This window comes from Talpa europaea, assembly GCF_964194135.1.
Source record: "Talpa europaea genome assembly, chromosome: 7".
NCBI lineage: Eukaryota > Metazoa > Chordata > Mammalia > Eulipotyphla > Talpidae > Talpa > Talpa europaea.
The window spans coordinates 121,388,325-121,414,258 of NC_140074.1; the positions used below are offsets into that span (position 1 = coordinate 121,388,325).

The 25,934-nt window shown below is 45.2% G+C and overlaps 1 protein-coding gene across 3 annotated transcripts in view; it reads left to right on the plus strand.

Moving 5' to 3' along the window:
- The window catches only part of DHX8 (DEAH-box helicase 8), a gene marked incomplete at both ends in the record, with an annotated part of 28,851 nt that extends 6,804 nt beyond the window's left edge, over window positions 1-22,047 (plus strand). For all 3 annotated transcript variants that reach the window (XM_084236897.1, XM_084236896.1, XM_084236898.1), the window contains 15 exons: window positions 898-985; window positions 2,795-2,892; window positions 4,147-4,294; window positions 5,312-5,493; window positions 7,368-7,562; window positions 7,865-8,050; window positions 8,173-8,383; window positions 8,851-9,032; window positions 11,103-11,243; window positions 15,716-15,871; window positions 18,870-19,007; window positions 19,473-19,601; window positions 20,002-20,198; window positions 20,658-20,837; window positions 21,828-22,047. In XM_084236897.1, coding sequence (XP_084093023.1) covers window positions 898-985; window positions 2,795-2,892; window positions 4,147-4,294; window positions 5,312-5,493; window positions 7,368-7,562; window positions 7,865-8,050; window positions 8,173-8,383; window positions 8,851-9,032; window positions 11,103-11,243; window positions 15,716-15,871; window positions 18,870-19,007; window positions 19,473-19,601; window positions 20,002-20,198; window positions 20,658-20,837; window positions 21,828-22,047 — 2,451 coding nt within the window. The remainder of the gene's footprint in view (window positions 1-897; window positions 986-2,794; window positions 2,893-4,146; window positions 4,295-5,311; window positions 5,494-7,367; window positions 7,563-7,864; window positions 8,051-8,172; window positions 8,384-8,850; window positions 9,033-11,102; window positions 11,244-15,715; window positions 15,872-18,869; window positions 19,008-19,472; window positions 19,602-20,001; window positions 20,199-20,657; window positions 20,838-21,827) is intronic.
- Window positions 22,048-25,934: the final 3,887 nt, after the last annotated feature.

A 25,934-nucleotide genomic window follows, 5' to 3' on the forward strand; every position in this document is an offset into this window, starting at 1 on the left:
CCTTTGGTTTTTGTCACAGAAATGTTATATGCTGGAGTTCCAAAGTTGGAAATGCAAGGCCAGTTAATCCCAGGACATAGAATCTCTTTAACAATGGGCTCCTGCCCCAAACCTCAGTTATATATTTCCTCCTATATTATTCCCTGTACCAGCATGTGTGTCTAACCCCTCATTTATCACTGTTTCCCTTCCTCCTAACTCCTTTCAGTTACGTCCTCTGGATTGGCAGAGCCATTCACTTTTACGGCCACATGGTCATTCAACACAGAGCATGGTGGTTAGGTGTGCAGGCCTGGAGCAAGATAGCTGGGGTGACTTCTGGCCACTATCTAGCTGTGTGATCCAGTTACTCTACCCCTTTGTGCCTCTGCCTCATCTGTAAAACAGGGCCAGTGGTGGCAGCGTGGGGCTTAAATGAGTTAATAAAAGTGATGCTCTTAGGTCAGTGCCCGCATGTGGTAAGTGCTATAGAAGTGCTCTGTTTTCATCATTCACCAGTAAACATGAGAACCGTGGGTGTGCTGGGCACCATGTAGATGCAGGCTGCGGAGATGGTAGTTTACACCCTAAGGAACTTGGAGTGGAGTGGAGTGGAGGAGACAGGTTGAAACAGATAATTGTGAAGGTTTGTATATCATATAGCGAGTGTGCAGAGTGCTGTGGAAACAAGGGAAGGGGCAGATAACTGCCTGGGTATGAGACCTCTGAGCCCATGCTTTTGGGCACCATGTTGTCACCCCCAAGGATGGGATATGTGATGTTTGAGGTCCTGCAATCCCAGGTCAAGATTAGGAAAAATTCCTGGTTTCTTATGTGAAACCTTTGTATTAGCTGCCTTGCAAAAGCAGAATTTTAATCCTAGCAGGTTACAGATGTTACCTTCTGTCCTTTGGTTAGATGATTGCTGCCAATGTCCTTTCCAAAGAAGAGTTCCCAGACTTTGATGAAGAGACTGGCATCCTCCCTAAAGTGGATGATGAAGAAGGTAGGTAGCCACTTGGACTGAACAGGATAATGCATTGGGGGGATAATTAGCAAGTTGAGCCCCTGGACTGGATGGTTTATTTGTAGTTTTACCCAGTGGTTATGAATAATTTATTCCTTGAGTCTCACCACTCATCTCTCAAAAAACAAGGATCGTTCTATAATGGAAGCAAAAAAATTTACTTTTCTGGTAAATGTTTACATATTGTCATCATTGTTGCCTATAACAAGTTTTGAGAACATAAAAAGTTATAATCGTATATTGGGGAGTACATTTGATCTCATATTCTTAGTAATTATTTTAAAAATCCTGGGTCGGGGCCTCCCTGGTGGCACAAGGGGTTAAGTCGCAGCACTATGAAGCTATCCCCAGTATGAGTTTGGCCAGGGAGCTGACCCACATGGTGCAGCAGACCTCTCCTGTCTTGCCCGCTGCTCTCTCAGCAGTGTATTTCAGTTAATCTGCCTGTACTGTTCCCCACTCTGTCTCTGGTGAAGCCTCTAACCACCCCCCACAACCTCTGGCCTATACCCCAGTTCTTGTATACATAAATAAATAAATCTTTAGAAAAAAAGAATCTTGGATCCAAATAGATTATCTTTGTTTGCCCTGAAAGCAACCTTTAACTCAGCCCATTAATAGTTTCTTAAAATTGTGAAATAAATTCTGTAAAAGAGTCATTCCTAATTTATATAACAAAATAAAGGCATAGCTACACATCTATCCCCCAGCTTCAGTAGAAGCTTATAAACATCTTTGAAGCTACTATATACCCCCATGATTAAATCTTCTTTCTCTTTTTGGTAACCACTATGCTAAATTTTGTGTTAGTCTGTCTTTGCTTTACTTTGGTATTTTGCCATTAAACATATTGCTTAGTCTTTTTTTGGTCATTCATCATCATTCTTTGGATATTTATCTATGTTGTATTTTCTGGGTTTTTTTTTTTAAAGATTTATTTATTTATGCATACAAGAACTGGGGTATGGGCCAGAGGTGGAGCGGGGGGTGTGAGAGGATTCACCAGAGACAGAGTGGGAAGCAGGACAGGCAGATCTACTGAAATACGCTCCTGAGACGAGCAGCAGGTGAGACAGGAGAGGTCTGCTTCACCATGTGGGTCAGATTCCAGTGCAAACGTGCTGCAGTGGCTGGCAATAGCTTGATAGCACTGAGACTTAACCCCTGTGCCAACAGGGGGGCCCTGTCCATTTTACTTTTGATGGGCATATGGGTTTTTTATCTTTATCTTTATGAATAATATAATTATGAAATTCCTGTATTTGCCTTTTAATGCACATGTATAACACCTTATTTTTTCCCTAAATACATAGAATTACTGGGTAGTGAGAAATATGTGTGTTCAAGTTTCCAGTTTCCGTCCAAATTGTTTTCTGAGGTTTTTGTACCAGTTTATACTGCTGTTTAAGTGTGAGCTTTCATTGTTACACATTCTTGCCCACATTTGGTATTGTCCAACTTAATTTTTTTTCACTACTGTATTGTGGGTCAAGAGTTACTCTATAGTGAAGTTGGATTGTAAATATCTTAATATCATTTTCCACAGACTTCTTTTGAAAGTAGCTCTGATCAGTTTTTGGACTGGAGCATAAATGCCCTAGAAGTGATTGGGTGTGGCGCAAATAGTTGCTCGTATTGGAATTTCCTGTGTTGCTGTCCTTTTGACCTTGGGAGCTATCTTTGACAGAGATTTCTGGTGCCCATGAAAATGACTAGTTTTGGTGAAAATGATAGGTTATTTTTCTCTTGCTTTTGTTTGGCTAATTCTTTTTTTGGTGGGACTTCTAGATGAGGATCTTGAGATTGAACTGGTTGAGGAAGAGCCTCCATTCCTGAGGGGACACACCAAGCAAAGCATGGACATGAGCCCAATTAAAATTGTTAAGGTGAGAAATGTTGGAACTTTAACCTAGAACCTAAAGTTCACTCCAATGTGAACTTTTTTTTTTAAGATTTATTTATTTATGTATTTATACAAGAACTGGGGTACAGGCCAGATGCACGGGAGGGTGAGAGGATTCACCAGAGACAGAGCGGGGAACAGAACAGGCAGACTGATGAAACACACTGCTGAGGGGAGCAGCGGGTGCGACAGGAGAGGTCTGCTGTGCCATGTGGGACCCTCGCCGGCTGGCCGGCTGGGATCAAACCAGCACTGCAGAAACTGTGGACAGCTTCACAGCACTGCGCTCAACCGCCTGTGCCACCAGGGCAGGCCCTCCAATGTGAACTTCTTAGAGTAACAGTTTTTCAGAGCAGGTTATTAGATCTGCGTAAGCAGAACTCTGGCCACAGGAGGCAGTCCTAACTGTAGCTGAAGCTCTAGGAGGATTAGCTTAACAAGTTAAGTTAATAGCCTTCACCTATTTGATTTATGAGCTCTCATTTTAATGTGTTTTGGGAGGAAGCAGAGATAAATATCACTGCCTTTGCCAGGCCTTATAGCTGGAATCATTACCTTGAAGGTTCACAGGCAGCTTTGAAGGGTTCATTTGACCAACTGGGGCAGATCCTCAATAGAAAGCACTAGCTGTAGAGCAATGAGAATTCAAGCAAGAATTCATGGAATAGCTACAATAAAACTTTGGGAATGGAAAAAGAATCTTAAAGGTCTGCAGTGCAGCCACCCACGCAATGGTAGTAATCTACCTGTGTGCCCTCCTGCGGTTACTCCCATGTTTTCTCTCACACACCTGACATTGTGGTGGCAGCGCTTTATCAGCCCCTGAGGAGGCCTATCCATCTTTACCTGGATTTGGTCATTAGTTTTTCTTTAGGAGGAGCTGAAATTGTCATCACAAGGCATCTACAGTGGTCTAGCTTTTAGTTCTTGGGACCATAAGGAGAATTCTTACCTTTTTTAATGTCCTTTATCCAATTAAAGATAGCAGCATCCTGTCTCTCTTGGGGTTCTCGTCTTGAAGCTAAACAGCTCTAATTCCTATAGTGACTTATCGTTGTCATCATTTTCTCCAAGTATTCTATCTGTAGTTTATCAGTTTTTTTATCGTGTGGTCTGATAGATTGTATTGAGTTTTTCTTCTTAGATTCAAGTGGCTTAACATCTTACATTTTATTTCCTACACATGTAATGCATTTTAAAATCCCATTCTGATGTTTCTTTTTCCTTTGCTGCATAGAACCCAGATGGTTCTCTGTCTCAAGCAGCGATGATGCAGAGCGCTTTGGCCAAAGAAAGGCGAGAACTCAAACAGGCCCAGCGGGAAGCTGAGATGGATTCTATTCCCATGGGACTCAACAAACACTGGGTTGATCCTCTGCCTGATGGTAGGACCTTTTGGGATGTGGTGTGTGTGTACTTTAAAATTCAAGCACATGAGAAGTTGGCACGGCCAGCACATACTGAACATTTAACTCTGGCTTTAGTGATTTGGTTTGCCCCTCCTGCTGAAGTATGTTGTTGTTGTTTTTTTTAAACTAGATGTTTAAAACCAAAAATGTTTTAGTAATTTTGGTAAGAATATTAGCTTGGCTGAATTTTCCTTCTAAATAACAAAATTTTTTATTCTAAAGATAATATAGCATTGAAACTTCCTTTTTCATATAATCCTTTGTGTAGTAAAGAATTAACTGTTGGATATAGTCATAACAAATACTTACTAACTTGTTAGGCAGCTGGGGATACAGTTATGAATAAAACAGGATCCCTGGCATTATGAGGCTTACAGTTTAGTAGAGAAGATGGATATGAATTAAGTAATTAGCAAATAACTAATTAAATTGTGACTGATACCATGTGAAGAAGTATAGGTACTATGGTTGGCTGTGGTGGGTCACTTTCCTGGGAAAGTTGGGACCTGAAGGATAAATAGAACTTAGTCTCTCAAAGGGGGATGAGGTGGGGCCTGGGGACTGTGTTCCTAGCTGAGGACTGGCCCTGTGCGGGGATTGTGAGGTGGGGAAGCAGACCTGAAAGGAGGTCTATGCAGCTGGCGTACACAGAGCAGCCTGTGAGGGGGTGGGCGATGAGGTGTGTCACACCAGGACTTTTTTAGTGGCATTAGGAATTGTGTTCAATTAAAGCACTTTGGGAAATATTAAGTTTTAAGCAGGGGAGGTTTGCATTTTCAAAGGATTATTGAGGGCCCCTCAGAATGGATTAGAGGGGGCAAGAGTAGACACCTGAGATGAATCAGGAGGCTTTTTTTTGTAGGGGGTGGGGGTGGCTTGAGTGTGGTGGGAGCAGGTAGGGGGATATACCTGAGAAATACAATTTCTTGATTGTGTGGGAGAGACAATGAGGTAGCTTGAGGACAATACCGAGTTTCCTGTTTTCCTTCCCAGCGGAAGGCCGGCAGATTGCTGCCAACATGAGAGGCATTGGGATGATGCCCAATGACATTCCTGAGTGGAAGAAGCATGCTTTTGGGGGCAACAAAGCTTCTTATGGGAAAAAGACCCAGATGTCAATCATTGAGCAGAGAGAGAGCCTGCCCATCTACAAACTCAAGGAGCAGCTGGTCCAGGTGAGAAGCCCCTTTATGATGTATTGGTGTGGGGAGCAGGGTGTTTTCAAAAGAGGGATGACTTTTATTATTTTTTTATATTAATTTTTTTACATCATTGTTCATTTTTAAACAATATTTGCTTCCCCCCATCCCCTCAAGTGTAGACCCCGTAGAGTTTCCTTCACTAATGTACCCATGCACCATTACCTCAGTCACCCTGTGCTCCTCCCTCCCTCCCTCTGAGAAAGAAGGATGACTTTTAAAATGAAATTAGGTATGTGCATATTTGAAGTGGGTTTTTATTTTTTTTTAGATTTATTTATTTATGCATACAAGAGCTGTGATACAGGCCAGAGATGCGTGGGGTGAGAGGATTCACCAGAGACAGAGTGGGGAACAGAACAGGCAGATTTGACCAAAGTACACTGCTGAGGGGGGCAGCGGGCGAGACAGGAGAGATCTGCTTTGCTATGTGGGTTGCTCCCTGGCCGGCCGGATCGAACTCGTGCTGCAGAGGCTGCAGATTGCTTTACAGTGCTTTGCTTAACCCCTTGCGTGACCAGGGAAGCCCCTGAAGTGGTTTTTCCAACAGAGATAGAAAAAAGCAAAATATTTCCAGCTATTTAAAATATGTGTATAAGTCTATACATTTTTTTCTGCATGGGGAAGTAAATCTGTTTGAAGTGGGGGACCCTAGAGCAGTTCAAGTGGGTGGAGTCTTGTGTCACACAAATCAACAGCTCTGATCAGTAGGAAAAATGGGGCTGTTTGGCTAGCAGTGCCATGTTGGCAGGGAATTCACTTTGGGTACTTATTTCCATATTCTCAAGATCTGATTTTAAGACTGCCAAACCTTCCCGAGCAATTGAGTTTACTAATTTGCAGCAAGTGGATATACAAGCAAGTGCAAATATATGTCCTCACACACTATGTTTGATATGTACTCTGTGTGTTTCTAGATGGTGACATTATATACATTGTTCTGCATCTTGCTTTTTCCCCTTAAAGATATAGTTCAGAGTTTGTTCCCTGTGCAATGTGGGTTGCTCCCTGGCTGGCTGGGGACGAACCTGTACTGCAGTCGCTGGCGATAGCGTGATAACACTGTGTCTTTAGCCCCTGCACCACCAGGGAGGCCCTTTTCCTGTACTTTAAAAAATTTACTGTTGAATTCTTCAACCACATGTATGTAATACTTGAAAATACTTATTATGGTATCAGAGATATCTGGGGGGATATCTGTGGTAACTAATGGCTTATGCTTTCAGCTTCATCTTTGTTTTTATGAATGTAAGAAAGCTAATAAATTAAGAAAAGTAAATTTGTGTTTTCTAAAGAACACCCAAACGTTGAAAGTTTAAATCTGTCATACATAGGGCAATTAAGATAAGAAAGAACATCGCACATAAAAAATCACCACTGGGCCTCCCTGGTGACTCAGCGGGCTGAGTACAACACTGTGAAGCTGTCCACACCCTCTGCAGCACTGGTTCGATCCCCAGCTGGCCATGGAGATTTCCACATGGCGCAGCAGTCCACTCCTGTCTCACCTGCTGCTCCCCTCAGCAGTGTACTTCGGTTGCTCTGCTTGTAATGTTCCCCGCTCTGTCTCTGGTGAATCCTCTCACCCTCCTGTGCTTCTGGCCTATACCCTAGTTCTTGTGTAAATAAATAAATCTTAAAAAAAAAAAAAAAAAAAAAGTGAGATCCTTTTTTAAAAAAAAAATCACCACTAGCATTTTTTTCTATGCATGACTAAAAATAAATGAAACCCTGGTTATAATCTCTCCACACGTATTCTGTTGTATCTTCTTCACCTAAGCTTGAATTAATTTACAACAGAGTAACTTATGGCAAATTCTAATGACTGTATTTTTATTTTCTTGTTTCAGGCTGTCCATGACAATCAGATCCTGATTGTTATCGGAGAGACAGGATCTGGAAAGACAACACAGATCACTCAGTACCTGGCGGAGGCAGGCTACACTTCCAGGGGCAAGATTGGGTGTACCCAGCCCAGGAGAGTGGCAGCCATGTCAGTGGCCAAAAGAGTGTCAGAAGAGTTTGGTTGTTGTTTAGGACAAGAGGTGAGTGGAAGTGAAGAAACACCAGAAGAAAAATGTAAGGGCCCAGATCTCTAGCTCAGATTTTTCTTCGGGGGTGGGGGGTAGGATTTCTTTTTTGTCATTATTGATCTTGTCAAGGTCAAGTCCAAGGCAGATTTTACTATGAGGAAATCACTGTGTGTCTTGGTCAAAAATGTGCAAAGATGTACAAAAACGTTCTTATCTATTAAGATTATGGATAATAGTCTAGCTGGGCTGAAATCCTAGTGATTGCACAGAGGAGAGGTTCATGTTCAAGGGTTTCAGCTTCTGTTCTGCTTTAGGTGGGCTACACCATTCGATTTGAGGACTGCACCAGCCCCGAAACAGTCATCAAGTACATGACAGATGGGATGTTGCTCCGAGAGTGCCTCATTGACCCCGACCTCACGCAGTACGCCATCATCATGTTGGATGAGGCGCATGAGAGGACGATTCACACTGATGTGCTTTTTGGATTGTTGAAAAAGGTAACCAGGTCCTCTTTGGTGGGCCTCTTCTACCTGTTGGGAACTGAATTCTGGGATTGGGTTTGTGCGGTTGTTCCTTTAGGATGGTGCTTTTTGGTGAACCACATTGCGTTTCTCTTTAGACAGTTCAGAAACGACAGGACATGAAGCTGATTGTTACCTCGGCCACCTTGGATGCAGTGAAGTTTTCTCAATACTTCTATGAAGCTCCTATCTTTACCATCCCAGGCCGAACATATCCAGTGGAAATATTGTACACAAAGGAACCTGAGACAGATTATTTGGATGCCAGCTTGATCACTGTCATGCAGATCCATTTAACAGAACCACCAGGTAGAGGCAAAGGGCATTTTTTCCTCTTAGGCCAGTATCCTGAAGTGGGTATCTTTTGTGCTTATCTTTTTTGTGTGTGTGTGGGACCTTCGCCGGCAGCCGGGGAACAAACCGGCACTGCAGAGGCTGCGGGCAGCCTCGCAGCCCAGCGCTCAACCGCTGTGCCACCAGGGGAGGCCCTGCGCTTATCTTTTTAAAAATGCCTTTTAAATATTGGTTTCCCTGTAGGTCTCAGGCTTGCATGTTGTAAATAAAAGTGTGCAGGGCTTAAATGTACCTATTTGAACACAGACACAAAATTTTTAAAATTAAAAAACAAAACAACATGGAAAGCTAAAAACCTTGATTTATTGGAGGTCAGAATATGAGTCTGTTTCTGTCATTTGGAGCTCCATTAATGTCACGATGGCCTTTATATAGAACACACAGGGTCAGAAAGTAAGTTAATGTCCTCATTCTCTTCTTAGGTGATATTCTTGTCTTCCTGACTGGTCAGGAAGAGATTGATACTGCTTGTGAGATTCTCTATGAAAGAATGAAATCCTTGGGACCTGATGTTCCAGAGCTTATCATCCTTCCAGTGTACTCTGCTCTTCCCAGTGAGATGCAGACACGGATCTTTGACCCAGCTCCACCTGGCAGCAGAAAGGTACCTCTGGACAGAAATGAAGCCCTGTGTGCTCTAAAGCCATGTGGTATATACAGCTGGCTCAGTGGGGATTACTTAGGAGTATGCCAGTCTTGTTTGTTATGTTTTAGAAAGTAGTCCAACCAGTCTGTTAAAGAATGAGGGTCCTGTAGGTGACCCCTGCCCCCTTTCCTTCATTCAGCAAATATTGTTTTAGCACCTATTAGACTTTGGGGTTGACACAGGACTGCAATCTGAGAGCAGGCCTCCATCTGCTGTGGGACATTCACCTAGTAGACCGGCCTTTAACATACAGTGTGAAAGTGGTACTGATGCTCTGAATACCCTGGGGAGCAGCCCCCACCAGTATCCTTAGAGAAAGTAAGCACCTACACTAGTCCTGAAGAACACACACATGTTCATCCATGTAAGAGCAGGAGGACACACATTCTAAGTAGACAGAACAGCCTGTTACAGCCTGGAGGTAAGCAGGTGTGGCCATTTCAGGCAGGTGCCTAGTTCCAGTAGCTGGAAGGGATTGTGTAAGTAAGTCTGTGTATGAGGCGATGAGAAAGGAGACAAGTTCTTTTTTAATTAGCAGCTTTATTGGGATGTAGTGTACATAACATACAATTCACTCCTTGAAAGCATGCAAGTGGTTTTTAGTATATTCACAGAATTGTGAACTGTTATTGATAATAATCTTTTGAACATTACACTTAATTTTAGAACCTCTTCATCATTCCCTAACAAACCCTGTACCCTTTAGCAGCCATCATCCTTCATTCACCCTTCTCTTCAAACTCTGGGAACCAACAATCTACTTTTTATCTATGGATTTGCCTGTTCTGGACATTTCATATAAATAGCATAATGTATGGTCCTTGGTGATTAACTTCTTTCACTTAACTCTACCCAAGGTTCATCCATGTTGTAGCATGTGTAATGCTTCAGTTATTTTTGTTTCCAGGTAATATTCTATTACAGAATAGTTTACATCTAAAATGTGCATATACCACATCTTGTTTATCCAGTCATCAGTTGATGGACATTTGAGATGTATCCACATTGTAGTTATATGACTAATGCTGCTATCGACATTTATTTATTAGTTTTTGTGTGAACGTGTTTTTATTTCTTCTGAGTATATGCTTAGGAATGGAAAGCAGATGGAGTTGAATAACATTAAAGATTAGAATGAGAAAAGACTTAGTGGGTGCCTGGAGGTAGAGGGAAAGAGGCCGGAAGGAAGTCAGGGATGACTCCCAGGTTTCTGGCACGGGCAGCTGGATGGAAGATGGTGCTGAGGCGGGAAACATGGGAGAGGAGCAGGTTACAGGGGAGAGGTGGCGAGTCCTTTGTTTTATTCCTGATTGCTGGTCTTTCTAAGCAGGGCTTCTGTGGCTCTGACAGGTAGGAGCCTTTTCAGGGCCAGTAAGATGCAGGTTGTTTTGGTGCCTCCTAGCAATGATTTTTCAAAGCAATCGTGTTTTATTAGCCGAACCTCTGGGTGCAGGAACAGTGGCAGTGCCAAGCTGAGACCAATAATCTTCTAGATCACATATATTGCTGCATGCATACAAATTGTGAAATGCCTCTCCCGCCTCATGATTCATTTTATGATCAGAAAAAAAAAAACCCCTTCTTCTTGTTCCACATATACAAACAGCCCATTTTGTAGTCCAGATGTCCCCATGGGGGAAGGAAAATCTCATTTTGCACTGGCACATGTGATACCAGGAAATCTCTTCTTTCCCAGGGTGCTGGAAAATTAAAATTGTAGTAATCAACATTGGATCTAGAAAATGAGATATGTAGCCATTAGTGCCAAATGAAATTGGCTTTAATTTGCCTCAGCTTTTCCCTATTCCACTGCTCAGGTGCCACCCCCTCCAACCTAACCCTTAAGGTATAGGCCCCCTCCCCTTCCCTACTTTTTGCACCCAAACTGAGATTAAGTGCTATCTAATTGTCTAGAGAGGAAGATAACTGAACCCTCCTTTGGGGAGATGACTGAGTTCAGGAGTCCCATCTCACACCTCAGGACTGAGCCTGGGTAGCTCAGTCTGGCTGTGTCCCTCTCGCCTGCAGGTCGTGATTGCCACCAACATTGCAGAGACATCACTGACCATCGACGGCATCTACTATGTGGTAGACCCTGGGTTTGTGAAGCAGAAAGTGTATAATTCCAAGACAGGGATTGACCAGCTCGTGGTGACTCCTATTTCTCAGGTATGGTTGCTTTTTTTTTAAAGATTTATTTTATTTTATTTTATTTATTTATACAAGCACTGGGTACAGTCAGAAGCGCGGGAGGGTGAGAGAATTCACCAGAGCCAGAGCGGGGAGCAGAGCAGGCAGAAGGACCGAAGTACACTGCTGAGGGGAGCAGCGGGCGGCAGGAGAGGTCTACGTGCCATGTGGGACCCTCCTCCGGTGGTCGGGGAGCAGCCGGGGATCGAACTGGCGCTGCAGAGGCTGCAGGCAGCTTCGCAACCTAGCGCTTAACCGCTGCGCCACTGGGGAGGCCCATTGGTTGCTTTTATCAACAGCTTTCCTGAAAATCCTGGGATTCTGAAATTTTTTGTTCTTGTATTTTGAACTTTATTTTCAAAGATGAACTTTTAAGATACTGGGTGCTTTCTTGAGCTAAGGGAGAGTTTATGTTTGTTTTTAATATTTAGAGTAGTGTCTCACAATAAAAAGCCCCTAAAATGTGAGCTTATAAGTTTAAATCTCAGCTCTCTGGATGATCCGAGAGATTAGGTGTGAGTATGTCTTTAAAAGTGCTGTAGGTAGCCATGGCTCTCTGGGGATAATTTATGGAATGATTGTGTGCTTCTTTGGTAATTATGGAATAATTTCATGCCTTAATTATAAGAAATTGAATAACCTGATCACCTTTTTTTTTTAAGATTCATTTTTATTTATGCATACAAGAGCTGGGGTGTAGGCCAGAGGTTGTGGGCGGGGGAGTGAGAGGATTCACCTGAGACAGAGTGGGGAGCAGAACAGGCAGATCTACTGAAATACACTGCTGAAGGGAGCAGCAGGCAAGACAGGAGAGGTCTTCTGCACCATGTGGATTAGCTCCCTGGCCAGGGATCAGACCAATGCTGTAGTGGCTGCAGATAGCTTCACAGTGCTGCAGATAGCTTCACAGTGCTTGCACCACCAGGGAGGCCCCCTGATCATCCTTTTTTTTTTAATTTTTTTAAAGATTTATTTATTTATGCATACAAGAGCTGGGGTACAGGCCAGAGATGCAGGATTCATGCAGAGGATTCACCAGAGACAGAGCAGGGAATAGAACAGGCAGACTGACACACTGACACACTGCTGAAGGGAGCAGCGGGCGAGATGGGAGAGGTCTGCTTTGCCATGTGGGTTGCTCCCTGGCTGGCCAGGGATTGCAATTGTGCTGCAGAGGCTGCGGATTGCCTCATAGTGCGGTTCTTAACCCCAGCTTCATAGTGCTGAGACTTAACTCCTTGCACCACCAGGGAGGCCCTCCCTGATCATCCTTTTTGAAGGCACCTTGGCCACAATTGTAACCAAAATGGTAAAGTTCATCTCTTTAACCTAATAGTTCTGCTTCTAGGAATATATCTAAAAGTTAGAAGTGGTGGAACATATATCTAAAGGTAGTAGAAAAGAATGTTCACTAAAGTATTGTTTGTTTATATTAGAGGAAACATGGAAAAATTCTAAATGGGTTCCAGAGGGGAAGTAGTAGTTTAATAAAATATGGTATATCCATGCTGTAGAATGCAACATGGCGTGAACATAGTGGTGTGTATCTATATTTAATGATAGAAGCTTGTAATGCTGATGTATTATTTGAAAAACACCAGCATGAACAGTATAATCCAATTTTTGTTTAAAAATGGATGGTATGGGTGCCTCCCTGGTGGTGCAGGCGGTTGAGCGCAGCGCTGTGAAGCTCTCCACAGCCTCTGCAGTGCCAGTTCGATCCCCGGCAGCTGCAGAGATACCCACATGGTGGGGCAGGCCTCTCTTGTCTCGCCCACTGCTCCCCTCAGCGGTGTATTTCAGTCAGTCTGCCTGTTCTGTTCCCCGCTCTGTCTCTGGTGAATCCTCTCACCCTCCTACACATCTGGCCTATACCCTGGTTCTTACATAAAAATAAATAAATCTTAAAAAAAAAAAAAAACTTAAAAAAAAAGTCTTTACTCTTAAAAAAAAATAGATGGCATGCACTTGTGCAGTGCGTGTGGGCAAGGTGTGCTTTAGACTGAGAACATGTAGTCGGAACGTTAGACAAGTTTATTTCTGGCTGGTGCTTCTGGTTATTGTGTTAATGAGTGAAATGCATTTTTTTACACTTCTATATATTGTTTAGTATTTTGTAATTAACTTCTATAACAATGCTTAGTATTTTATATAATAGTATTTCATAATCTTTAAAAACCTAAGGCTACTTTTACTTAGAAATTGAAGTAATTGCTGACACTGGCAAGGAACTTACTAAGTGCCCGGCACTGTCTTAGCTGCTTTCACACATTACATTCTCACATCGATCCTTTGGGATAGTGTTATCATTTCACATATGACGAGATTGAAACACAGAAGGGTTAAGTGATTTGCCTAAAGTCACACAGCTGGTGGACAAGGATTTGAACCTGTATGTGTGCTCAGTACCACTTCTCCTTAGAGTGGTATGTGTAACTCACAGTAATTGAGAAATTAGTTACACTTGTCCTTCCTGACGTGGAGGGACGCATCTGTAGATTCTGTCATGGCGCGTGATTGTTACCTGACTTGTGGTTAGTGTCTTGTCCTCCATCTTTTGGTTTGGAGCTGGCATAGCAATTTGTAAATCCTGATCCTATTTGTAAGACAGATAGTTTTGTCAGAAAATAGCCTTTTTCAAAATTGCTTTTTACTATTCCCTAGCAACCTGTTGCTAAATGATTATATATGTATATATATAATTTATATATGTATATGTACACTAGGTACACACACATATATTTAATTTCAAAAGTTAGCTCCTTAATCCCCTAAGTGCAGAAGTAATACTGCATTATTTTTTTTAAAGATTTATTTATGCAAACAAGAGCTGGAGTATAGACCAGAGGTGGGGAGGAGGGGCAGAATGAGAAGATTATCACCAGAGACAGTGGGGAGCAGAATAGGTGGATCTACTGAAATACACTGCTGAGGGGAGCAGCGGGGAGACAGAGGTCTGCTGCACCATGTGGATTAGCTCCTTGGCTGGGGATTGAACTCATGCTGCAGTGATTGCTGCTGTGGATTGCTTCATAGTGCTGAGACTTAACCCATTGCACCACCAGGGAGGCCCCAATATTGCATTATTTTTTGGGAAATAGGAAGAAAAAAATAATTCATAATCCTGCTAACACTTCTGTCATCATTTGATGTTTTTCTCGCCCAACTTTCTTCAGAAGTGTTTGCAATTCTGGTGGTCTAGTTAATTTGTAGTTTTGTGTGTTTCTTGCTTAATTATTAAATTTTCCTGATTAAGATAGTACATGTTAAATATTGAATATTTGATAAAGAAAATAGAATTCCATCTGCAAGTCTTCCATCAGTTAGCCACAGTCACCGTAAGGGTATTTTTCCCCCAAGTTTTTTCCTTCTGTTAGTTTATATCTACACATCAATTTTTATTTTTTTTTTATTTTTTTTTTTAAAGATTTATTTTTATTTATTTATACAAGCCCTGGGTACAGTCAGAAGCGCAGGAGGGTGAGAGAATTTACCAGAGCCAGAGCGGGGAGCAGAGCAGGTACAAGGACCGAAGTACACTGCTGAGGGGAGCAGCGGGCGGCAGGAGAGGTCTGTGCTCCATGTGGGACCCTCCTCCGGTGGCCGGGGAGCAGCCAGGGATCGAACTGGTGCTGCAGAGGCTGCGGGCAGCTTCGCAACCCAGCGCTCATCCGCTGCGCCACCGGGGAGGCCCTACACATCAATTTTTAAAAATAAAATTAGAATTGGAGCCTCCCTGGTGGCGCAGTGGGTTGAGTGCAGCACTGTGAGGCTGTCCACAGCCTTTGCGGTACAAGTTTGATCCCCAGCCGGGATGCAACCCACATGGCACAGCAGACCTCTTGCCCCTGCTCCCCTCAGCAGTGTATTTCAGTACAGCTGCCTGTTCTACTACCCACTCCCTCTGGTGACTTTTCTTACCCCGGCGACTTGGCCTGTACTCCACTTAAAAAATAAATAAATAAATAAAATTAGAATTGTCTTGCTTTGTAACTTTTACTTTTTCACTTGGGAACGTTTCCTTTTGTCATTGAGTATCTCAAACCTGATTTTTAAAACAGCTGTTGCACCCTCATTAAAATCAATTTATTTAGTTCACTTATATTTTTGGTTATAACTGTGGGGTGGTATTTTGTCATCTTGTTTTGTGTTTTCTCATTTATGTTGTGCTACAATATTTCAAAGATATATTTCTGTGATCTTTACAAAATTTCTTCCATTCCCCTTTTTTAAATTTGCCTTGCTTGAACAATCAGCTGACATGTTGAGTAAATGGAGAGGCGATGATGTGAGTTTGCTAGTCTTGGAAATAGTCTTAAAGAAAGTGAAATAAATCACATTTCTGATTTTGTTAGGTCCTCAGTGCCCTCCTTTTAACAGATTTCCTCAGTATAGCTGTTAAGCTATTTTTAAAAGATATTTATTTTACTGTTATGTCCCTTCCCTTCTAGGCTCAGGCAAAACAACGAGCTGGCCGAGCTGGCCGAACAGGCCCAGGAAAGTGCTATAGGCTGTACACGGAGCGTGCCTACCGAGATGAGATGCTGACCACCAATGTGCCAGAAATCCAGAGAACCAACTTAGCAAGCACAGTGCTCTCTCTTAAGGTAGGCATCACTGACTTGTTAGAATGGATTGGTGAAAGGTTCCAATCTTATGGCTTTAGTCAGTGAATCTCAGTTTTATGAACCTTGTTCAATACATCAGTGACCTCATGCAAGCAGTCCCTTAGAGTAAAATGTAAGTGGCTGTGATCACAGCCTCTCCACCACGGGTCTGGGACTAACTTGGCATGTCTGCCGTGAACACACATTTTTTTCTTAACCGTAAGAGCCAGCAGGATATTTGGTTGTAAGAGATTTTAGTTAGGAGCAGTTTCTAAAAGGAAATTAGAGAAATCTAATCGGTGCCAAACTGGGGAAAAACTCACTTCCCTTAACCCCTTTAGCTTTCAAGTCCAATTTTCATCTTTTACAACGGAAGCAAAACTCCCAATCCAAAAACTTTACAGGGAACTGTCAGTACAGGTTTCAGACTGGCCCCATGGGGGCTTGGTTTCCATTCTGAATCACTGCTTTTCAGTCCCCGGTGAGGACCTTCATTCTCTTTTGGCAAGGGGAACTGCATGAGTAATTTCCCAGATGATGGCATCCTCCCCCTCTGCCCCAACACTGATGCTACCCTGGAGCCCTGGCACTTTACTGGTGCAGAGTGCCAGTTGCCATTTATTATTTAGTCATTGTAAAAGAGGCTAAATCATAGCTTCAGAAAAAAACCTGCTCCAGTCTCTCCAGGGCATACAGAGAGACATCTGTGGGTCAAACTTCTACTCTAAGCCATGTGTCTTTGGCAAATTTATCTCCTTGACACTCTGCTCTTTATCCTCTCTACAAGGAGCAGGGATGGGGTGGGGCAGGTGATAACTGACTAATGTGAAGATAAATGAGAATATGCAGGTAAAGGCAGTTGGCACAGTGCTTACTGATTGTTAACCTAATTCCTTGCATTGTTATTCATCCAGTGGGCATTTACTGAACACCTGCTGTGTTTATGGTCACGATCACTTTACTGGAGGACAGCAAGTTTAGGTCCTCCCACAGCACCCATTACACACACTTGGATAGTCATCATTCAGTCATTTCTTTTATTCATCCAATTAGCTAGCAAGTGTATTGAATACCCACTCTGCCAGGCACGCAGATTGCACTGGGTTGTCATGGTTCCGTGTCCATGTCGCTCACCATTGTGACTTCTGAGAGCAGGGACTACATCTTAGTCATCTTCATGTCCCTGATACCATGTATCAGGATCAGGGTACCAGGCACTTCCTAGATTTATACAAGAAACAGTTAAGCTAATTTTTTTTAATTGTATACACAACAAATTAGCATTGTAACCTTTTTTTTTTAACATCTATTTATTTATGCATACAAGAGCTGGGGTACAGGCCAGAGATGTAGGGGAGGGGGTGAGAGGATTCACCAGAGACAAAGCAGGGAGCAGAACAGGCTGACGGACTGAAATACACTGCTGAGGGGAGCGGTGGGTGAGACAGGAGAGGTCTACTTCACCATATGGGTTTCTCTCTGGCCAGTCAGGGATTGAACTTGGGCTGCAGACGCTGCGGATTGCTTCATAGTGCAGTGCTTAACCCCTTGGGCCACCAGGGAGGTCCCCCATTGTAGCCTTTTTATTTTTTTGTTTGTTTGGTTTTTACAGATTTATTTATTTATTTATACAAGCACTGGGTACAGTCAGAAGCTAGGGAGGGTGAGAGAATCTACCAGAGCCAGAGCAGGGAACAGAACAGGCAGAAGGACCAAAGTACACTGCTGAGGGGAGCAGCAGGCGGCAGGAGAGGTCTGCGCGCCATGTGGGATCCTCACCCGGTGGCCGGGGATCCAGGGATCGAACCTGCGCTGCAGAGGCTATGGGGTAGCTTCGCAGTCCAGCGCTCAACCGCTGCGCCACCAAGGAGGCCCCCATTGCAGCCTTTTTAAATGTAGATTCAGTGGCATTAAGTACCTTTGTAATGTCATGCATCCATCTAGACCATGTCTAGAATTTTTTCATCATCCAGCTGTTAGTGGAATCATACAATATTTATCCTTTTGTATCTGACTAATTTTACTTAATGTTTTTATGATTCATCCATGTTGTAGCAGGTGTCAGAATTTCATCTCTTTCTTAAGAGTGGATCATATTTATTATATATGTATATCATGTATATTTTGTTTGTCCACCCCTTGATGGACATGTGGGTGGTTTCCTCCTTTGGGCAATTGTGAATTATGCTGCCGTGAACGTCAGTACATGTATCTGAGTCTCTGCTTTCAGTTCTTTTGGATATATATCTGGAAATGAAGTTGCTGGATCATATTTAATTCTGTGTTTAATTTATTGAGGAATCATCAAATTATTTTTCACGGTGACTGCACCATTTTACATTCCCAAAAGCAATATGTGGGGATTCTTGTTGATCTTGCCAGTTCTTTTCATTTTCTGTTTTTTAGCCATCCCAGTGAGTCTAATGTGGTATCTCATGGGTTTGATTTGCATTGCCCTGATTACTAGTAATGTTGAATCTTTTCATGTGCTTGTTGGTCCTTGGTTTATCTTTTTGGGAGAAATGTCTATTTAAGTCCTTTGTCAATTTTTTTTAAAGATTTATTTATTTATACAAGAACTGGGATACAGGCCAGATGTGCGGGAGGGTGAGAAGATTCACCAGAGACAGAGCAGGCAACAGAACAGGCAGACTGACTGAAATACACTGCTGAGGGGAGCAGCGGACAAGACAGGAGAGGTCTGCCCACACCATGTGGGTATCTCCGCGGCCAACCGGGGATTGAACCCACACTGCAGAGTCTTCAGACAGCTTCACAGTACTGCGCTCAACCGCCTGCGCCACCAGGGAGGCCCAGAAAGCATTTGCTTTTTAATAGTCTGGGTTTTGTGGGACCTAGAACCTGGAAGTTATTGCTAATCTTGCCTGGTGGCTCCCTTATTGCAGTTGAGGAAACAGGAGAGTGACAAGTAGTCTTCCTCCATGTTGACACTGCATGGTTGAGCCTGCCTTCACTTGCTTTCTCCCTCCCTTCCTAGGCCATGGGTATCAATGACCTGCTGTCCTTTGACTTCATGGACGCACCACCAATGGAGACTTTGATCACAGCCATGGAGCAGCTGTACACGCTGGGGGCCCTGGATGACGAGGGCCTCCTTACTCGCCTGGGTCGCAGGGTAGGAGACAGACTTAACTTCTGGTGCTCTGGGGGAGAGTCCCTGGCTAGCCAACCTTGCTTTTTGTTCTGTACAGAATCAAACTGAGGCCCTGGACAAACTTTGAGTACAATTACAGATGCCTGTTTTTAACCTGGGCTTTTCACTAACACTTAAAAAGTACTTTACAGAAAAAGGAATTCTCTCCACAGTAGATTTTTATCTCAAGGTATATAATTGAATCTAACCTTCACTTTAAAAGCTGACTGCCTCAACAGTGGTCATGTTCTTGGTCACATGCATTCCTTTGGGGTTTACTTGGGAGATAAAAAACCAACATTCTTCTAATAAAGACAGGCATCCCATGTCATGCTCTGGTAAACTTCCTGTGGTCTGCTTCCCACTCTGGCCGGAGGGTGTCTCTCACAGGCCAGTTCAAATGGGTCTTCCACGGGAAGCAATTGTACTTTCTTCTTCTCCCTGTAGATGGCAGAATTCCCCCTGGAGCCAATGCTGTGCAAAATGCTGATCATGTCTGTGCACCTGGGCTGCAGTGAAGAAATGCTGACCATCGTGTCCATGCTGTCTGTGCAGAACGTCTTCTACAGACCCAAGGTAGGGAGTTCACACCCTTTTTCAGATAAGGATGCAGTGATGTTGAGTGAAATCAGCTGAAGTGGTTGATATGGACACTTGACAGGGCCACATAGGGCTTCCTGGAGTGGCCAGTTGTTGGGTGGGGGCCTCCTTGGTGGCCGAGGGGTTAAGTCTCAGCCCTACCACTGTGATGCCCTCTGCAGTGGCCTGAGTTCAATCCCCAGCCAGGATGCTAACCCACATATGGTGCAGCAGAGCTCTTTTGTCTCACCCACTGCTCCTCACTCTGTCAGGTGAACCCCCTCACCCCCCACACCTCTGGCCCTACACCCCAGTTCTTCATGCAAAAACAAATAAAATCTTAAAAAAAAAAATAGTAGTTGGGTGGCTAATGATCCTCTGTCCTACTGCTTGGCAGGATAAACAAGCCCTTGCGGATCAGAAGAAGGCCAAATTCCACCAAACGGAAGGGGACCACCTCACCCTGTTGGCTGTGTATAACTCCTGGAAGAATAACAAGTTCTCCAACCCGTGGTGCTATGAGAACTTTATACAAGCTCGCTCCCTGCGCCGGGCCCAGGACATTCGCAAGCAGATGTTAGGCATAATGGATAGGTAACATCTGGTGACTTCTCATATTTGGGTTGAACCTCCTTGAATGTCATGTCTGTTGTCTCTGTACCTATGAAGCCATAGGCACCTGTACACTTGCTCCTCACATAACCCTTCTTCCAGCTTTTCTGTCTTTTTTTATACTCCTCAGGGAAGGGTGTCCCTAAAAATCACTTCAAAAATTCCCAAGAAGAAAATAATTTATTAGTTCCTGAAAAATACTTTGTTTACAAGCATCTGGAGCGTTACTGGTCAAGTTGAATTAAATATCTGGCTCCTGTGGCACCTGTCCTGTCCACTGTGTGAAGCTACCCCTGTAGTACACAGGGCTGGAAAGAGGGTCCTGCTACCTGTTCTGAGGACCCAAGATGGGAGTGTTGGCCTCCGTCATTTGGGAAGATAGAACCTCTGAAAGCAGAGTAGGCTCATCTCTTTGTCCATTTTGATTCATTCTCCTGACAGACACAAACTGGATGTGGTCTCCTGTGGCAAGTCCACCGTCCGAGTGCAGAAGGCCATCTGCAGTGGGTTCTTCCGCAACGCTGCCAAGAAAGACCCACAGGAGGGCTACCGGACACTGATCGACCAGCAGGTGGTCTACATCCATCCTTCCAGTGCTCTCTTCAACAGGCAGCCGGAATGGTAGGTGGGCAGGACCCAGGGCGGGCTGTTCTGGGCAGAGAGCACCTGTAAATCAGTGCACTCTGTGTGGTGTCTTTCCAGCACTTCTAGTGTTGCTTTTATTTCTGGAGCAGCAGAAGTCTAAATTTGACACAATATCTGGCCCTTTTGAGAGAAATAAATGTAATGGTAAGAGCTTGGAGATCATCTAGTGAAGTGGTTAAGAAAAAAAATTTTTTTTTTTTTTAAAGATTTATTTATTTATTTATTTATACAAGCACTGGGTATAGTCAGAAGCGCGGGAGGGTGAGAGAATTCACCAGAGCCAGAGCAGGGAGCAGAGCAGGCAGAAGGACCGAAGTACACTGCTGAGGGGAGCAGCGGGCGGCAGGAGAGGTCTGCGCGCCATGTGGGACCCTTCTCCGGTGGCCGGGGAGCAGCCGGGGATCGAACCGGCGCTGCAGAGGCCACGCACAGCTTCGCAAGCCAGCACTCAACCGCTGCGCCACCGGGGAGGCCCAAGAAAAAAAATTTTTTAAGTGGCATTTAAAAAATTGGAGTCTTCCAGCCCTTGTATGAAATTGTATAAAATTGATTTAAAGCCGCTGTGCCACTGTGGTAGAAGGAGGGTTAGAGATGTAGAGCCTTGTCTGCTTGGCCTTCCCCACCCTTGTGGCAGCCTCTGAGACTCCTCTTGAGGGCCCTGGAGTTCTGTGGACACAACTTGAAAAACTACCCTCCAGGAAATAGCTCCAGAGAAGGTAGTGATTGGCTCATGTCACTTAACTAGAACCAGTACCAGGACTAGAATGCATTATCCTGACGGCTTTCTTGTGGTATGCAGCTGCCTCAGTATTGGGCTGTCGTCACCATAAACAGAGACTGCAGTCTCCCGAAGGGTAAGGCAGAGAATGTAAGTGGGTAAGATGTAAGCTCAGTTGAGGCCCATCAGGGACCAGGTACTGTGGTGTGGGGCCTGTTTCTGAGGCTTGAGCCTCTCTCTTCCCTCAGGGTGGTGTACCACGAGCTGGTGCTGACCACAAAGGAGTACATGCGTGAGGTCACCACCATCGACCCCCGCTGGCTTGTGGAATTTGCTCCAGCCTTCTTCAAGGTCTCCGACCCAACCAAACTAAGCAAGCAGAAGAAGCAGCAGCGTCTGGAACCTTTGTACAACCGCTACGAGGAGCCCAACGCCTGGAGAATATCACGGGCCTTCAGGCGGCGCTGAGAAGCCAGACTTGTCTGTTTGCCTTTCCTGCAGCAGCAGACCAGGGCTTGGCCTCATTCTTTTTATATGAAAAGCTGGTCCCGAGTATACAGCTCTCCTGTGCCTGAGTATCTTAACTGGGCATTTTGTGAACTTGACTGATTTCTTCCCAGGTAAAATCGAAACAGGGAGTTAAGCCTGGTTTGGCTAGAGCCTCCAAATTCCATACCCCACGTCACTGGGGCCAGCCAGGCCTCACGGCCAGCACGGCGGTACACGGCATGACCTCCAAGGAAAGGACAGCTAGTGCAGCCCTCGAGGAGGACAGGGACTCTTGAGTGCCTGACATTGGGGTACAGTCAGGGCCCTAATACCCTAGCTGGTACTCCTGGAGGAGAGTCACGAAGCTTATTTAAAGCTTTGACCCCACCTCTTGCCCCTGTCTAGCCCCTACACTTTTGTTTAATCTCCTGGAAATATTTATTTTCTTAAGGAAACAAAAATGGTTTTCTGTGGCTGTTTCTTATAGTTGAAAGATTAGGATATTGGCTTGGGCTTAGGGTAGGGGAGACTTAGTATCTGCGGTATTGGTGGCTGTGGTCTAGTTCCCTAAAACCAGAGCCTGGGCCTCTTTGGACTGGGAGGTGAAGCTCAGCGCAGACCTCCTGTTTTGTCTCTGGGCACCAACATTAGCCCAGCTCTGCTGCTGATTGCATAGTGAGAACAAGCCGCCTGGTGCTGCTGTCTGGGCACCTGCATGTGAAAAAGCAGGCTCCCTGCTGCTCCCCCCCAACTCCCCGCCCCATGCTCACGATCACAGCCTGTCCTCTTTCCTTTTGAAACATGCTAAATAATGACATGGCTTTTTATTTTTAAAATTTCCCCCCCTGAGATCCTCAAAAGCCTTCCCTTCCCGACCCCAACACAACACCCCTCGTCTGGTTTGTGCTACCCGGCATCTCGGCTCCATTTAGTGATTTTTCTCTTGGCATTCATTTGGGGGTTGACCAACTCCTGCACCCCTCGCATAGGTGCTGACCAGGCTCTGTACTTGGAAGAAAATAACAGGCAGATGCCACCAGGCCAGGTTGTGAAAACTGGTCCCAAGGTCAGATTTGTGGAGATGCACCTGGGGTGTTAGGCACATCCTCTGTTGTGGCCCTTGCTGCCTCCCCCAGCTCCACACCAGCATGTTCTGAAATGATAGAATACTAGAGCTACTAGAGACTGTAAGAGACTATACGATGTTCTAGAATATGAAGGAATGTGGGCAGCATTGGGTTTGATCCCATTGGGCAGCAAACAAACCATCTGACAATTCAGAAAACCCAGCAGAAGAGCGCAGGCCAGCCAGGGAGTCTGCTGACTGCAGCTCCTGCCCCTTTGTTGAGCTGAATGAGTACCTTGTTCCGAGAGCGTGCCTTGCTCTGAGCGTGTGTGTTGGGAAACCCGGGGCAGTAATTCAGGGCAGGGGAGCTTCCTGTGTTAACCTTAAAGGCCTCGTGGGGAGACAGTGCAGAGATCACAGAAGAGAAGTGGGGCTTGGGCTCCCAGCTCCCCCAACTTAATTCCAGCCCACGTCTCTCAAGTTCAGGAATAAAGTTGACTTGGCAGCCGCCTGTCCCAATGGAGTGACCAGTACTGATGGCAGTGGCACCTCTGAGCTCATCGCCCCTAAGTAAGGTTTGTTTGTTTGTTTAAAGATTTATTTATGCATACAAGAACTGGGGTACAGGCCAAAGGTGCAGGGGGTGAGAGGATTCACCAGAGACAGAACAGGCCAATTGACTGAAATACACTGCTGAGGGGAGCAGCAGGCGAGTCAGGAGAGGTCTGCTATGCCATGTGGGTCACCTCTCGGGCTGGGGATCAAACTTGCGCTGCAGTGGCTGCGGAGAGCTTCATAGTGCTATGTCTTTTTTTTTTTTTTTTAATTAATTAATTTATTTATTTATTTATACAAGCACTGGGTACAGTCAGAAGCGCGGGAGGGTGAGAGAATTCACCAGAGCCAGAGCGGGAAGCAGAGCAGGCAGAAGGACCGAAGTACACTGCTGAGGGGAGCAGCGGGCGGCAGGAGAGGTCTGCGCGCCATGTGGGACCCTCCTCCGGTGGCCGGGGAGCAGCCGGGGATCGAACCAGCGCTGCAGAGGCCGCGGGCAGCCTCGCAACCCAGCGCTCAACCGCTGCGCCACTGGGGAGGCCCGTATAGTGCTATGTCTTAACTCCTTGAGCCACCAGGGAGGCCCCAGGTTGTTTTTTGGGTTTTTTTTTTAAGATTGATTTATTTATGTATACAGGAACTGGGGTACAGGCCAGAGTTGTGGAGGGTGAGAGGATTCACCAGAGCTAGAGCAAGGAGCAGAACAGGTAGAGTGACCAAAGCACACTGCTGAGGGGAGCAGTGGGGTGAGACAGGAAAGGTCTGCTGCGCCATGTGGGCAGCTCCCTGACCAGGGATCAAATTCGTGCTGCATTGGCTGACGGCTTCATAGGTGTGTCTTAACCCCTTGCGTCACCAGGGAGGCCCCCCAGATTTGGGTTTTAAGCTGAGGTTGCCCAGGGCATGTTGAACAGGCCGGGTGACAGACAGTGGGGCAGACCATCTTGCAGGGTTAGGAAAACAAATAGGACCCCAGCTATGTGGGTGTTCCCTGAGCATCTCTTCCAAGAGCTGGGGTCACCTCTCTCCTATGATATCATGGCTGCGGTCTGACCTCTGACTGGCCACCAGGAAACAGCATGTAGGCAACAGAGCAGAGCCTGCTCAGAGGGCGAAGTGGGCTCCCAGCCAGATTCGGAAGGAGGGCTTGCCTGCTGTTCCCACACAATGTGGCCCTTGTTTCTCCTTGAACCAGTGTTTCCCCGATATTGAGTGACAGCCCCAGAGAGGATGTGGGTCTCATGCGGAGAGCTGGAATCTTCTAGGACATGAAAGTATATTGTTCACTCTGGCCCTGTGGGAGCCCATGAGCATCCAGCCCCTCACACGTGCTGAGTGTGTGCTTGTTTGTGTGTGAAGGGACAGGCCCCGCAGGGAGTGTGGGAGTGCGCTGCTGAGTCAGGCTCCTTGGTCTGGGCTTCACCTTCCTCTTGCCCAGAACCTAACTAGGTATCTGCTGTCTCCTCAGAGCAGTTTCCTCAAATGTGAGGATTTGAACAAAGCTGACACTGCGGGGAGTGGCTTGTTAATGAATACTCAGAGGGCAGACATCACGGCCTCAACCTTTTCCAGGCTGCTGCTTCTCATCTCAATCTTGTGTGTCCTTAGGACCTCAGGGTTTCCACTCAGCGTGCATGCCTCTTCCCACCACCATAGCCTGGCTTTAATGTACAATTACAAATATTTTCCAAAAACCTTGGATTTTTGTTCCTTGAGTTACACTGTAAATGTACATTGAGAATTTGTTTCTAGGGCAAAAAAGTGCTTTTTATTTGTGGGTAGTGGTTGAGAAGTATCCCTTCCTGCGAGGGTTGCTGTGGTCTCAGCATGCATACTGGGCAGAGGCTGCTGGCATTGAGGGTTGCTGAGTCTAAAGCTGGCACAAAGCATGGCCGCAGTCCTGGAGTATTTGTCCTGAGCCTCACTCCTGGGAACCTAGGGACTAAGTCTAGAAGCACCTATCCTGTCCTCACCCCACCACCCCTTTTCCATTTCTACTCAATCTCATTCCCTCCCTTGAGTGTCCTTTTCCTTCACTGACCAGAACCCTGGGTCTGCTCTGGCCTTTTCCTGCACCCTCTTGACTGGGTACCTTTCACCCTCTCCGACCCCCACCCCCACCTCTCATTCTTCAGGTCTTACAAACTTGTCCTCAGCTTCAGCAAAACTAGCAACCTGGAGCCAAGGCTGTTGGGGTTCCATGTAGCGTAGTCCTAACTGATCACAGGAACTACGCTGCCCGAGG